This window comes from Acomys russatus, chromosome 4 (genome assembly GCF_903995435.1).
Source record: "Acomys russatus chromosome 4, mAcoRus1.1, whole genome shotgun sequence".
NCBI lineage: Eukaryota > Metazoa > Chordata > Mammalia > Rodentia > Muridae > Acomys > Acomys russatus.
The window spans coordinates 16,177,193-16,191,528 of NC_067140.1; the positions used below are offsets into that span (position 1 = coordinate 16,177,193).

The 14,336-nt window shown below is 51.9% G+C and overlaps 1 protein-coding gene across 1 annotated transcript in view; it reads right to left on the bottom strand.

The window, feature by feature from the left end:
• Positions 1-13,454, bottom strand: part of Prex1 (phosphatidylinositol-3,4,5-trisphosphate dependent Rac exchange factor 1) — a 151,972-nt gene extending 138,518 nt beyond the window's left edge. The window contains exon 1 of the mRNA XM_051143817.1: positions 13,170-13,454. Coding sequence (XP_050999774.1) covers positions 13,170-13,373 — 204 coding nt within the window. The 5' untranslated portion in view covers positions 13,374-13,454. The remainder of the gene's footprint in view (positions 1-13,169) is intronic.
• Between the last annotated feature and the right edge of the window lie 882 nt (positions 13,455-14,336).

Sequence of the window (14,336 nt, forward strand, 5' to 3'; positions counted from 1 at the left end):
TAGCTTCCTCAGCTCTTATCAATCCACAGAGGAAGAGCAGATGGCATCTGAGGGTAAGGGGACAGTCAGGCAGCCACCCTACTACCCTCAGGTCTGAGCCTAAAGTCCCCAGTGGAAGGGTACCGTGGGCAGGGCTCATCTCTACAGCCTTACAACCCAATCGGCCAATATTACAGAAGATTCTGAATATTCAGCACCATGTTACAGAGGCCAGGTTATACTGGGAGAAAAAAATGTGATGATGGTCACCGCAGCCAGGAGGGAAATTGGAATGTCAGGTCTATAAAAAAGGAACATGAATTCTACCTACAGACTAACGCAGAGCACAACCTAGGGGCATGGCATAGCAAGGGAGAAGTAGCCTGGAACCCTCCCAGGGATAGCCTCAAGGTGTGGTTCAGCAATACTTGCCTAAAATTCCTCAGTGAGGAGCTAGGACTGGCTCAATGGTAGAGAACTTGCCTAGCATGGATGAGGACGCATGCATGCATTTGTGGCGTGTGTGTGTGTGTGTGTGTGTGTGTGTGTGTGTGTGTGTGTGTGTGTGTGTAGCAGTGGAAGCATAACTCATGTGGTAGAGCCCTTGCCCAGATTCAGCCAGTAGGTACACGGCTGTGCTCAGTGGTAGACAGCTTGCCTGTCACATCCAAAACCCGGTGTGCACTGCCATCTCCTCACACAGGAAAATAACAATAGTAATACTGATGAAGCTAAGCCCCTCCCTCCCCATCCTCAGATGACATCCCAGCCCTGGCTGACACCTGTACTGCAGCTTCAGTATGATGCATCCGACCAACCTCTGACCCACTGAAACCCTAGGAAATACACAGGGGTGGTTTTAAGCCACTGAACTTACTGTAACTCATTAACAACAACAGACCGAGCATCTGTAGGACCTGACAAGTGACCTCAGCTCTCAGCAGCAAAGAGCAGCACTCCAGCCCCGCCCACAACAGCATGGGAAGGGGAGCAGTTTTGCTGTGTGTTTGAGGAAAATACCCCTCTTTTCAGTCTTGGGGGTCCCTTGGAGCAGGAACTGGGGAACAGCTTCTCATTCCGCGGGCAGCTATGCCAGCCAGGTACTTGTTCTCAGAGAGCCAAGTGCTGAGGGCCATAAGCCACCAGCTTAGCATGGGTCCTGCTTTCCTCAAGCTTCTGTCCTCCTGCAAAGAGGAGGGAAACAGAGGAAACAGAAAACATAATCCAGAGGAAAGAACCACCTCCAGGCACAGAACTGAGCATCCTGAACGATTTCACAGGCAAGGGAACCAAGGCCCAGAGAGGGATGACTTCTTGCCCTAAGTCCACACAACCCCAGAGACAGGGATAAGTCTGACTATGACGGACTGGCCCAGACCTTGGGATCTCTTAAGCAGGATGCCATACAGTAGAACGTTCTCGTGCACCAAATCCCCTCAGCCCACACCCACCCACACATAACTTTGGCTACGTTAGAAAACACTAGACTGTTCTAATTTCAGGTTCCCAAAGTCTACACAAAAATACCAGCAGTTACATAATCCAAACCCACCATATTATGTAACAGCGCAGGCGTGTGTGTGTGTGTGTGTGTGTGTGTGTGTGTGTGTGTGTGTGTGTGTGTAGAGGCAAGGTTTCCATTCAACAAAACTTTAATGAGCATCTACTCTGCACCAGGTGGCGGTCTTGAAGGAGAGAGAAAGGAGTGAATGAAACAGAGAAATACTCCCATCTGGGTCCAGCTGACATTCTGGGGAAAGGGAAAGACATCACTCGTTAAATAGAATACCAGAAGTGTCAGCCACTGGGGAAATCACACAGGGGAAAGAAGAGGCAAGAAGCGGTGAGGTGGGGTGGTGAGAGGTCAGACAAGACCTAGGGGAGATGAGGGGGTTGAGCAAAGGCCTGAAAGAAGTGAAGGAGTGAGCCTGGGTCGGGGGAGGGGCCTAGGAGGAAAGTATACCACATAGAGCAAGTGCAAAGGCCCCAAGGGTGGTACACATGGTGCACTTGAGAAAGGACGAATGAGATGTGAGGAGGTGATAGGGCTAAGATGAGAATTGCACAACTTCGCCGACAAGCTCAAAACCACAAGCTGCACACTTGGGGTGGGGGGGGGTAATGGCACCTGAATCATATCTCAATTAAAGAGAACTGCTTGAGAAAGAGGAGGGCTGAGGCCACACAGCAGCCCTTGCAGGATGATACCTTGGTGCCGAGAAGCCACCTGAGGTTCTGGCCAAGCCTCCTGTCCCCAGAGTCCCTCCCCTGAAGTGGGTCTGAACACCACCAGCCCAGGGGTTCACACAGCAGCGAAGGGGTGGGGGAGGGGAGCAAACCTCAAGACAAACACAAAGGACCTGCTATGACACTAGGATGGCTGAGTGCAGGGTGGGGTCCAAGGTGCCACTAGACCGTTTTGTTTTGTTTTTTAAATCAGGCAACTAACTTCCTGAGCAGAAAACAAGGCTGTGTTCCTCTGTCACAGGAAAGCTGGGCCCATCACACACATCATATTCTGGTTTAAGAGGCTCAGAAGGCAAGCCACCAGCACACCTCATCTTCACACTGGCTTCAAACAGCCCAAACTCCTCCCCCCTGTGCCCCCTTCACAACCCCTGTGACCTGGCCAGACCCTAAAGGAAGCTGAGACCTGGCCAAGAGAAACACCTTGGGACACACAGCAGCCTGAGGGCAGAAGGGGTGTGACTGGAGGAGGCCAAGTGTGTCACCTACCTCCTAGATAGACACCCACAAAGGAGGGAAGAGGCTCCACAGACCTCCACACAAGCTGCCTTCTACCACACCCCCACGGAACACTATCATTGACTCAGACGCAAAATAAGTGTGGTTGAGCCAGGTGATGGTGGCACTCGCCTTTAATCCCAGAACTCAGGAGGCAGGAGCAGGCAGATCTCAAGGCCAGCTTGGTTCAGGTTGGCCAGAGCTACACACACACAAAAAAACCTGTCTTGAAAAAGAGAGAAAAAAATATATATATATAGTGTGATGGTGTCGACAGGAGTATATGCAAAGTCAGAGATAATCCTGCAGTGCCTGGCACACAGTAGGGCCTCTTGTCATTACTCCAACAACTCATCATTTTCAAGTGTTCTCTTTCTGTGGTGTTTGAGGACTCTGTGAGACAGCAGCCTGTCCATCATGTCCCAGGCATACACCAAGACCCAGCATCAGACATGGAACCTAGTACATACTTTGTGTCCACTGGCTAAATGGGAAGCGAATTCATGAAGAAAAGCTCTCAGTAGAAGCCCTCCATATTGGTCCTTCAAACAGTAGAAGACAACCTTGGTCCTTCAAACAGTAGAAGACAACCTAGGCCCTAAGGCTGACAGCCACCTGCCAACACCAGTCTGCAACAGTCTGGCACTCTCAGTCGGGAGTCAAGAGATCCCTGTCAGTTCCACCCACGTTAGGGAAGGAACCAGGCCATGGACAGATAGACTGAGTGCCAGCCACAAAACAAAGGAGAGTAAAGAAAGCACACAAGCCGGGTGTGGTGGCACATGCCTTTAATCCCAGCACTCAGGAGGCAGAGGCAGAGGCAGAGGCAGACATATCACTGAGTTCAAGGCCAGCCTGGTCTACAAAGTGAGTCTAGAACAGCCAAGGCTACACAGAGAAACCCTGTCTCGAAACCCCCCCCCCAAAAAAAGAAAGCGCCGGGCGTGGTGGCGCGCGCCTTTAATCCCAGCACTCAGAAGGCAGAGGCAGGCGGATCGCTGTGAGCTCGAGGCCAGCCTGGTCTACAAAGTGAGTCCAGGATGGCCAAGGCTACACAGAGAAACCCTGTCTTGAAAAACCAAAAAGAAAAAGAAAAAAAAAAAAGCACACAAAACTTCCTATGCTGAAGGTCCCTCCCCACCCCCCAACTTCCATGGACAACAGGGAGCCTGCAGCCACCAGTGTAAACCCAGCGAGCACTGGGCACCTTCCCGAGGGCAAATCACTGAGTGCACTGCAAGAAGCCACACTTCATAGATGGGCAAACCAAGGTGCAGGGTTACACTCAAGGTCACAGGAGCAGAGCCAAAAGGTGAGCCTAGACCCTGAGTGGGCGCTCTTATTCATAAGGAGAGAGAGAACACAGGGGTCACACCGCTGGGTGAGAAGCGCAACACACTAAGTCCTTACACACACACACACACACACACACACACACACACACACACACACACAGATACATGTGCCATTGGTTCCCATACTGCTACTGGTGCATGTGAGCACCCAAAGGTTGGAAGCCAAAGCTGGAAGCCAGAGAGAGCCCAGCCCAGTGGTTCTTATCAGGAGGCTCTGTTCACACTGCCCCCTCATGAGACATCTGGAGAGCTCTGAGACTTTCCTGATAGTGAGTCCCCACTGGGCAGTGGCTGTTCCTAGCATCTAGCTCGCGACAGATGACACTAACAATTGCCCCACAATGCACAGAGTGTCCCCACTGTGTAGGACTCCAGCCCGGAGTGCCCTGTCAGCAGATGGCTCCTCTGGGACTGAGTTGACAGTCCCCCAGAGCTCTGGGGCTAGAACCCTGGCTAACCCCAAGGCCACTGGCCCTCACATGGAGCACAGAGCATAGCTTCTCACCTATAAACAAAAAGCTCAGCCCATGCCCCACAGCTTGCTCTCTAGCTGGCAGAGCCTTCTGAAGACCAGCGTAAGGGCCCACTCTACCCTGGCTCATGGCTAGGTAGTGAGTCCAGGGGACACCACACACTTGGATCACAGTAAGTCCCCTCTGTCATGATTCTACCCAGAGAGCTGCCTTCCAGGAAAACAAAAAGCAATCAACACATGCTATCTGATGCTGGCTGGGCTCCACTGTTCCAAAGACACCCTTCAGAGGGAAGAGCCTGAGAGAGGCACACAGGCCAGCAGGGCCTGGCTCCTTGGCCTGGTCAAGGGAGCATTGCCTAGTAGCCCTGCCCTGAGGTCGCCCAGGCCAGGAACAGCAGCACCATCCATCTCTCCTGGAGTGACAGGATCCATGGCTACCAGGACGAGAGCGTGAGGACAATGGTGAATGAGTTTCCTGTGTCTGAGGAAAAGCCATTCATTCATAGGCGCAGCCGTCCTCTGAAGGACAAGAGCCGCATGTGCCCTGTTGGCAGCTGCACTCCCAGAGCCCGGCTCACAGTCTGGAAGGGGCAGCAGGCGTCTCATAAATACCTGCGTGCGGAGAAACACAGTCAGTGCCCACATTCCCGTCTGTCCAGGGCTCCGCTTGCCACGACCATGGAAAAAAATGGGGCTACCAAACCTTGACGCTTGAGATGTTATCCCTAGGGTTCTCACCAAGGTCAGAGATATGGTTCGGTGGTACAAGACCTTGGGTCTCATCCCCAATATACAAGCAATTAAGTAATTTAGTTGGTAGCGTACTTGCCTGACATACAAGAAGTCCGGAGTTCGATCCCCAGCAGTATATAAATGGGTTGCAGTAGCATATGCCTGTAATCTCAGCACTTAGAACAGGAGAGAGGAGGACCAGAAATAGCATAGCAGTCCCCTCCCAGATTAAACCATTCCATCCTTCAGAGGAGCTCCTTAAGCAGGGAGATAACAAAAAAAGGTAGCTTCAAGAACTCCCTGAAACTGAGCCAACTTACTAGGCTCCTCCCTGCCAGAGTAAGCAGAGCCAGCTGCGAAGAAGACTCTGAGACCAGACCAGCTGCCTGGAAGAAGCAGAAACCAGCTTCTTCTTTCTTCTGAAAGAGATTTAGGGCATCCGAGGCACCCGGAAAGGACACTCTCCAACCTGTGGAGCTAGCTGCCTGAATGCTTGCAGTGCATTCCAGGTTCCCAGCTTTTGTCGACTGCCACCCATGCTGGGGCAGGCTTTGGGGATGCAGCTGTCTTTGAGTCATTTCTGCTCCTTTAAGTCATCCCTCACCCATATTCATGTAAGTAACCCCAATAAAACTCATTGGTTCACCAAGTTGGACTTTGGTGGTATCTATACTTTGATCTATCTTGGGTTCCCTTTGTGGGGTGAGTAGATGAATGTGTTTCAGCACCCCAGGAAAAATCTTGTCACACAACATAATTGGTGCCCAAACAGGGACATGACAGAACCAAAGATGAGTTGAGGAGGAGTGAGTGCATCATCCTGACTGCGGACAGTAAGGGATGCAACTGAGGCTCAGAACCCTGAGGGGGAACCCCAATAGAGTCATCCTCTCCTGTATGGTGGAGGTTAGTGTGCCTCTGTGCTATGACAACAGTTGCATGGTCCTTGGTAGTGACACATGAAACTCAGGCTGAGCCATCAGGATTGGTAGTGTCTGTGGGAGGAAGCAGAGGATGGCAGTCTTAGTCTGTGTGGCACGGGGAGAAGCGCGACTGCTTGATGAGTGTGGTCCACCATCTAAATATGAACTGAACACAGTTAAAAGCTTAGAAGAAATCTTGCAGTCTTTGCAATTAGCGCATAAACGTTGAGACTATCCGCAAGCAACGGCAGAGGTTGCCTGGCCTCTGATGTGTACAGTTAGAAATGCATGCCCTAAGGCTGATATGGAGGCTGAGAAGGAGCTTGTTTGTGTAAAGGAGCAACTGCAACAAGGAAGGGAGATGTGGCTAGCCATGTTAGCCTCTGCTTTGGCAACTGAATTAGGTAAACAAGAGGATGAGAAAAGAGATGGTAGAAGCAATCAAATGTACCCTTCAAGTCCAACCTTTAGTAGAAAAAAAAAAAATCTGTAATACAGAATGCAGATGGAGGCATTTAACCATGGTCCAATGGAAAAAAAAAAAAAAACATGATCAGAAAATACTCGTCACTTGAACCGCTGGAATTAGGGAAGACTTTTAACTAAGCAGTGAAAGAGCTTGTGGCTTATGAGGCTGTGGGACATGAGAGCAAATGGAACCGGTCCGGCTGTTGTAGACACAGGAAAACTGAGTGATGTGACCTCTCATCCCACCGTAAGGCAAAGGCTGCATGACCTGAGACAGCGTCAAGGAAACCAGTCCTGACGGACCGGTATACCAGAGCCACTATGAACACTTGGTTATCTCCGTCTGAGGTCCCCACAGCAGGGGGACCATAGAGGAGGCATCAGGCGGGCGCTATTGAGAGGATTAGGAATAAGAGGAGCTGTGTTTGATCCCCAGTTCACTGAGTCAGATAGAAGTGTGTTCAGAGACGTTAAAGAAAGACCCAGCAGGGACCTCGAACTGGTATGGAGCAAGCATTAGTGGCTTTGAGGGGCCTTCAGTGGAGCGAGATTTTTTTTTTTTAAGATTTATTTATTATGTATACAGTGCTCTGCCTGCATGTATACCTGCAGGCCAGAAGAGGGTATCAGATCATACATTATAGATGGTTGTGAGTCACTGCGTGGTTGATGGGAACTGAACTCAGCACCTTTGGAAGAGCAGTCAGTGCCCTTAACCTCTGAGCCATCTCTCCAGCCCCGTGGGGCAAGATCTTTCTAAAGTAGGAAAGGCTTTTGGCAGATCTCAATGACTTAAACCAGCATGAGAGCTCACTAAGTGATGAAGAGAGAGCATCCTAGGAACAGTAAAAAGTAAAGCAGAGGAAGAGGTCTGTCTGGGTTACTGGAAGACAAATGTGGCAAGATTTCTATCAAACTGGAATTCTAAGGAAAGGACTGGTATAAAGGCAAACTGCCTGCTAAGGGGCTTCTGGGCGGCTTTAAAGCCCGAGGGGCAGAGCTGGAGAGATGGCTCAGAGGTTAACAGCACTGGCTGTTCTTCCAAAGGTCTTGAGTTCAATTCCCAGCAACCACATGGTGGTTCCTAGCCATCTGTAATGAGATCTGGTGCCCTCTTCTGGCCTGCTGGGTCACATGCAGGCAGAATATTGTATAAACAATAAATAAATCTTTAAGGGGGGAAAAAAAAAAGCCCGAAGAGCAGTTCACAGAAGACATGTTCTAGAACAACACAGGTGAAGACAATCAAGCCTGTCCCAAGGGTGGGTAATTATCACCCCCCCAACCTCCCGACTAAGGAGGGTATATTTACCTAGGTATATTTATACTAGGGGTGGAGATGTTCTTCCCAGTCAGGAAATCCCCCAACAACCAGGTATGGTAGATGGAGTGCCAACAGACACAGCTACATCCACATTGCCAACTCCGGGCAGGAAGGACGTTAGAACAAGAGGAAGGGGTGGAGTGTTGTGTAACAGTCTCCTCCAAAATGAAAACATCTCATTCAGCATGGGGAGCTCCTTAGCTTAGCAGGGAGGTAAACAACAAAGTCACTTCAGGAACTCCCCCGAAACTGAGCAGACTCACTAGGCCCCTCTCTGCCAGACAGGCTGCCTGGAAGAAACAGAAACCAACCAAGCTGCTGGAAGAGGGTTAGACCAACTGAGGTACTTAGAGGGACATTCCCCAATCTGTTGTGCTGCCTGCAGGCTGTGCAGTGCACTCCAGGTTTCCCGGCTTTTGGGAGCTGTCACTCATGCTGGGGTGGGCCTTAGTGATGCACTGTCTTTGAGTTATTTCTGCTCCTATAAATCACCCCTACCCATATTCCTGTAAGTAGCCCCAGTAAAGCTCACTGGTTCACCAAGTTGGACTTCGGTGGTGTCCATACTTTGGTCTGTTGTGGGATCCCTATCTGGAATGAGTAGATGAGTACATTTCCTCTCCAGGAACTTTTGTTACATGACAAAGTCACCCTCGGCTGCATGTCAGGTCCACTGTCAGCTTGGACTACATAAGATATTTTCTCAAACACAAATAAATTAATTTAAATTGGGGAGCTGGCAAGATGGTTCAGTGGGCAAGGATACGCTTCCAGGACTAATGGCCTTAGTTTGATCCCTGAATTAACATGGTAGGGGGAGAAAACAGATTGCTTCACACTGTTCCCTGGCCTTCACACATGCACTGTAGCACGTATGTGTATGCACACATGCATGCACATGTGTACATACACACATACAAATAAATAAATATGATGAACTTCTAAACTAAATATTTGAAAGTTTTCATTGACTTCTGGTCCAGGCTCTCTGTCCTATGCGTGTGCAGGTGCACATGTATGTGTATATGTGCATGCAATTTTTTTTTTTTTTTTTTTTTTTTGGTGTTTTGACACATGGTTTCTCAGTGTAGCCTTGGCTGTCCTGGACTCACTTTGTAGACCAGGCTGACCTTGAACTCACATCAATCCTCCTGTGTCTGTCTCCTGAGTACTGGGATTAAAGGCGTGCACCACCATGCCCGGGTTGCATCCACATGTGTGTACAAGAATATAGAGACTCAAAGTTGATGCCAGTTGTGTTCCTTGATCTCTCTCCTCCTTATAGACCAAGGCAGGGTCTCTGGTCGAGCCCCAGCCTTCCCTCTGGCTAGTCACACTGCCCCAAGGATCCCACCTCCACGAGCACACCTGCCTAGCTTTTATGTGGGTTCTAGAGAGCTGAACCCTGGTCCTCACACTTGCAAGGCAAGTGCCTTCTCCACTGAGCTCTTTCCCCAGCCCCACAATTACTGTTTACATGCCCAAAGCAGAACTGCTCTGCACACACTTCCCAGCACCCTACTTTTCCAAACACAGGCACTTGAAGAGGCCCAAAGCCACTAGGTACTTGTTCTGACTGGATGACTGCAGAATCCAAAGTGTACCCTGTACCCCAACCCAAGCCCTTCTCCCTAGGGTAGGGCTAGGAAAACAAGAGCTTTAAAAAACAAAACAAAACAAAAAACAAAACAAAACAAAAAACCCAGGCAGTGACTATGCAAACCACAATTTCTTGTTTTGGTGAGCAGACTCCAGAGAGAAAATCTTTAGTCTCCTCCCCCAAAAAGCAGAACCACCAGATGCATTCTGGGAGCTTTGTGCCCACAATCCTGGCTTCTTTCAAGGACCCCAGCCAGGGCGGTTCTGAGAAGACCCTCCGGGTGCCTAGTAATGGCAGATCTCTGTCCTTAGCCAAGGGGAGTCCTTGGAGTAGGGCTGATGGACCCCACCAGATCTCTCTGCCCACTGTGCAGTGTCTGCCTCCTTGCCAGGACTCTAACCAATCCAACCAAGGAACAGGGGGTGAAAGACTCACTCAGCTTCTTCCTTTGAGAAGATTCTAAGCCCTAAAGGGACATCACATCTACCCCAACCCATCTACCCCAACTCTTGCCCCAAAACACCAACGTCAGTCTCCAACCAGCTACTGTGTATCAGGCGGTAGGAGCTAACTCTAGGTCCATTCCAGTTTCATGACAGCCCTAACAAATAGGTACTATGTTACACACCACAGTACAGATGTAGAAACTGCGGCATGGCACAAGTTGGTCTATGGAGGAAAGCCCATGTCTGGCCTAGCTCAAGAGCCCCACCTTCACCATCAACAGACTCAGAGCAAAAGAGGACACAAGCTACCAGGGAGCTCTTTTCAACCTGCCGCCTCAATTTCCTCATCTGCCAGGGGCATACCAAGAGCCCCCTTCTCAAGTTGGGTTAAGTGGCTGCCACATGTAAAATGCTGGACAGTAAATGACAAGGGTCAGCTCCTACATGATGATACCTGTCGTGTTACTGTCCCCACTGGCACTGCCCAAGACAGGCCAAGACCTCACAGCTGAGACCCAAGGTTCCCAGTCAAGATCTGGCCACACCACACCTCACTACCCCTAGCATGGTCACTCAACCTCTATAGCGGCCTAAGATGTGTCAACATCTTCACAAAACATCCCTGCCTCTTTCTGCTCCTCAAACAGAGGTCCTAGGAACTCCCTAGGAGATGAGGAAGGGCTCAGCCCAAATGCAGTGTGGACACACTGAAGGAGCCCCAAAGCCCCAGGAGGGGATCAAAACAGACCCATTGGTTTCTGTGGCTGGAGTTTAGAGGTCAAAGGGGAACTCACTGAAAGTCCCCAGGCTTTCTCTTGCTGAAGACTCAGACCTCACTTCCTCCAGGCAGCCCCCTGTGACCACCCTGCTCTGTGGAAGCTGAGCCTACCACCCTACCCACCTCTAAGATTACTTGTAACATAACTCATAATTCCAGTTGATATTTGCGGAGCTAGCTGCCTGCAGGCAACGCTTGGAGGGCTCTAGATAAGTTACAAACACACAGAACAAGATCTGTTATCCTCTTCCATTTTACACGAGAATCCACAACCAAAGATATCAAGTCGGCTTGCCTAAAGCCACAGATCCAAAGGCCTCACACCACACAGTCTGGTTCTGAATTTGAAGCTACTGTTTTACTATTTGTTTATTTGGGGGGCGATATTATACCACGGTGTGGTCTCAGGGATCAAACTCAGGTCCTCAGGCTTAGGGACAAGTGAAGTGCCTTGAACTCTCTGAGCCACCCCAGCAGCCCTAAGTCTGGACTTTTTAAAAACCCATCTTGCCATTGTAAACTACACTGGCTCCTCCCTGAGAGCCAGGAGGCCGGGAACCCTTCAGTCAGGGTGCACAAAAGCTGACAAGTTGAGGTGGGGAGAGCCCAGGAGAGCTGCCGGTCTCTGTCTCTGCTCCTGCTGCAGGCAGGCAAGCCTTGGTGGCAGAGATGAGCCTGCAGCTCTTACTCCAGGCTTCCAGTACTAAATGGTCTCGGGTTGCCCGAGGGCCATTCCCCAGAGGCCAGAGGTGGCCTCCGGGGCTCACAGGGCAGGGCATGCCACTCAGGTTACACAATCAGTCCTCCACTTCTGCCACTGGCCTGGGGACTCAAGTGAGGGCAACGCAGAAAAAGCGGCCTGGGGTCCCCTACTCTTGTACAGGTGGGGAAACTGAGGTCAGCAGAGGTGGCCCCGTGTGCTCCAAGACACATCAAAGTCAGCCTGGCTCATCTCAGAAAGCCCCAGTCTTACATATGAATGGCTGTCCACAAACGACAGGTGTCCTGGGGATGACATAAAAGCCAGAGAAAACTTTTTTTTTTTTTCGGTTTACTTCTAAGAATGTGGACTCCAGTCAATTTCCATTATCCTAGCTCCCCAGACTCTGCACACGGACAGTTTAAAACCCCAGCTGACCCAGCACAACAACCAGGGGTGCACATGGGAGGGGGTGTATTTTTCCCCATTAATATAAAAACTGGTTTACATTTCCTGTTTCTTTTTAAGGCTCTGAGAGGGGGAAGTCAGGAGTTCCCTAGAATCTGGCATTGCTCAGCAATGCCAGAGTGGCTGCATCTTTCATTTAGAAACTGTCAGCTTCAAGCTAGGCGATTTCTCTCTCTCTCTTCTCTCTCTTTACACTCTTTCTCCCCTCTCTCTCTCTTTCTCTCTCTCCTGTGAAAGGAAGAAATGGGAAAGAAAGCCAACCCTGTCTTATCCTTTCCAGAAGGATCCCTGGGCCAAATGGCTTTCAATGCCTCTACACATTTTGTACTCCCTCCTCCCTGAGTAGGAATCCGCCCCCCCCCCACCTCACACAGACTTCCCTGTACCCCCAGAATGTCTCTTCTCCCAGAAGTAGAGAGCTACAGTGTGGTTCAGGGGTCTCTGAAACACACACACACACACACACACACACACACACACACACACACACACACACACATACACATACACACACCCCTTCCTGAAGCAAGGTTAAGACTTCCTCCAACCCAAGAGTTAAAGCGGCCCCAGCAGGAGGCACGGAGATTAAAGCCCTCGGGTCTCCCAAACCAACCCATCCCACCCTCTCCTGTTTTCTCACTTCCTAGGAGGGTAGGGAAGTGGCCCCTTCCTCATTCTCATTAGAGACACCAGGGCAGTTTACGCACCGTGGTTTAAAGCCCCTGCGGTGCTGCCCTGAGTCACAGCCCTGCATCCAACCCTACGTAGCCAGCTGTGCAATCCAGAGCAAGGGACTTATCCTTTCTGGAGGCGAACTCTTCCCGGGTCTTAAGGATCGGAAAATATAAGCGCGGTACTGATGAGCCGGGTAACGGCTCAGCCTGCTGAGACCCATGTAAGGTGCGTGGTACATGAGCGCACTCCGATGCTGTTTTGCAATCTAAGGCTGTGTCTCCGCAATTCGAGCTAGGGGCACGGCTGAGGAGCGCAGAGGGCCCTGGTGCAACTAAGAGTGTTCAGAGCCCCTGTCCCGGCTTTTCTCCCTACACCGGCCACCAGCGGGGCCCCGGGCAGCGGCCGCGCGGATGTAATCATTTTCAAACTATGCACAAGGCGAGGAGCTTCACAGACAAAAGCGCAGCGCGGGCCGGCCGGCCACAGGTGGCGGGAGCTCACCGACTGCAGGAAACGCAAGGTGCCCACGTAGTCGCGTTCGGTGCCCAGGATCTCGTTGAGGACGCACAGACGGAGGCGCAGCTGGCGCTCCGACTCGCGGGCGGCCGCGCACGGTCCGGAGCTGGGGCCGCGAGCGTCGGGCTGCGCACCGTCTCCGCCTGGGTCCCCGCCGCCGTCTCCGCTACCGCTACCGGGCGCCTCCATCGCCGCGCGGCGCCCGAACTTCCCGCGCCGAGGTCGCGCCGCGGCTCAGGCGTCCGGGCTCCTCATCCCGGACAGGCGCCGCTCAGCGGGGCCCCGGCAGGAGGAGCGGAGGCGGGACCTGGGCGGAGCCATGGCGGAGAGGGGCGGGGCCTTGGTGGAGGAGACGGGGGTGGGGCTAGGCGGGGGAAGAGGCGGAGTCAGCCAGAGAGTGGGCGGGGGGATGGCCTTGTTGAAAATAGACGGGACGAGGGCGGGACCTTGTGAGGAAATTGGGCGGGGACTAATGGAGACTAGCTGGAGCTGGGGCGGAGGTTGGTGAAGAACTGGGCGGAGCCTAATGGGGGATTGGGCAGAGCCTCCACCCCGCTGCCAGGGAGCGTGGGCTAAGGGCAGATTCAAGCGCTCACAGCACAGGCAGAGTTCGGGGCAGCAAGAGTTCGGGGCTGTAGACGCATCGCCCTGGACGCACCTCTGGTCGTGGCTCCGCTAAGTCCATTCAGCAGCTCTGCGTGAGGACTCATAGGTCCTCGCGCCACCCACGCTTAGGGAACACTTTGTGGGTGATCCGTAGGGATCGGACCAGCGACGACCACGCTCTTCCAGGGACGCCCTACTGACCTGGCCACTTGCGTCCTGGGCCTGTGGCGACCTTGAAAGGAAAACTCTGACTGCATCTTTTTCTGCTCTTCTGTTTCTCTCTCGTCGGAGCTCTGCGCCTGCTGCCCTGGCGCTCTCCATACCCAAGCAAAGGTGCTCACTTGGGTGAGCGCTACAGGAAGCCCGGTCCCCCGCCAAGATGGGAACCCTGCTACCAGCCAGCTGCTCCGTGTGACCTTGATCTTGCAAACGCTCAGCTCACGTGCTCATTTCCCTTAAAGAAGAATGTGGACCCTCAAGAGGCACTGGGACCCCGAGTCAGCTACTGGCGTTCAACCCTTCACTGGTGACCATGGTTGGTGTCCC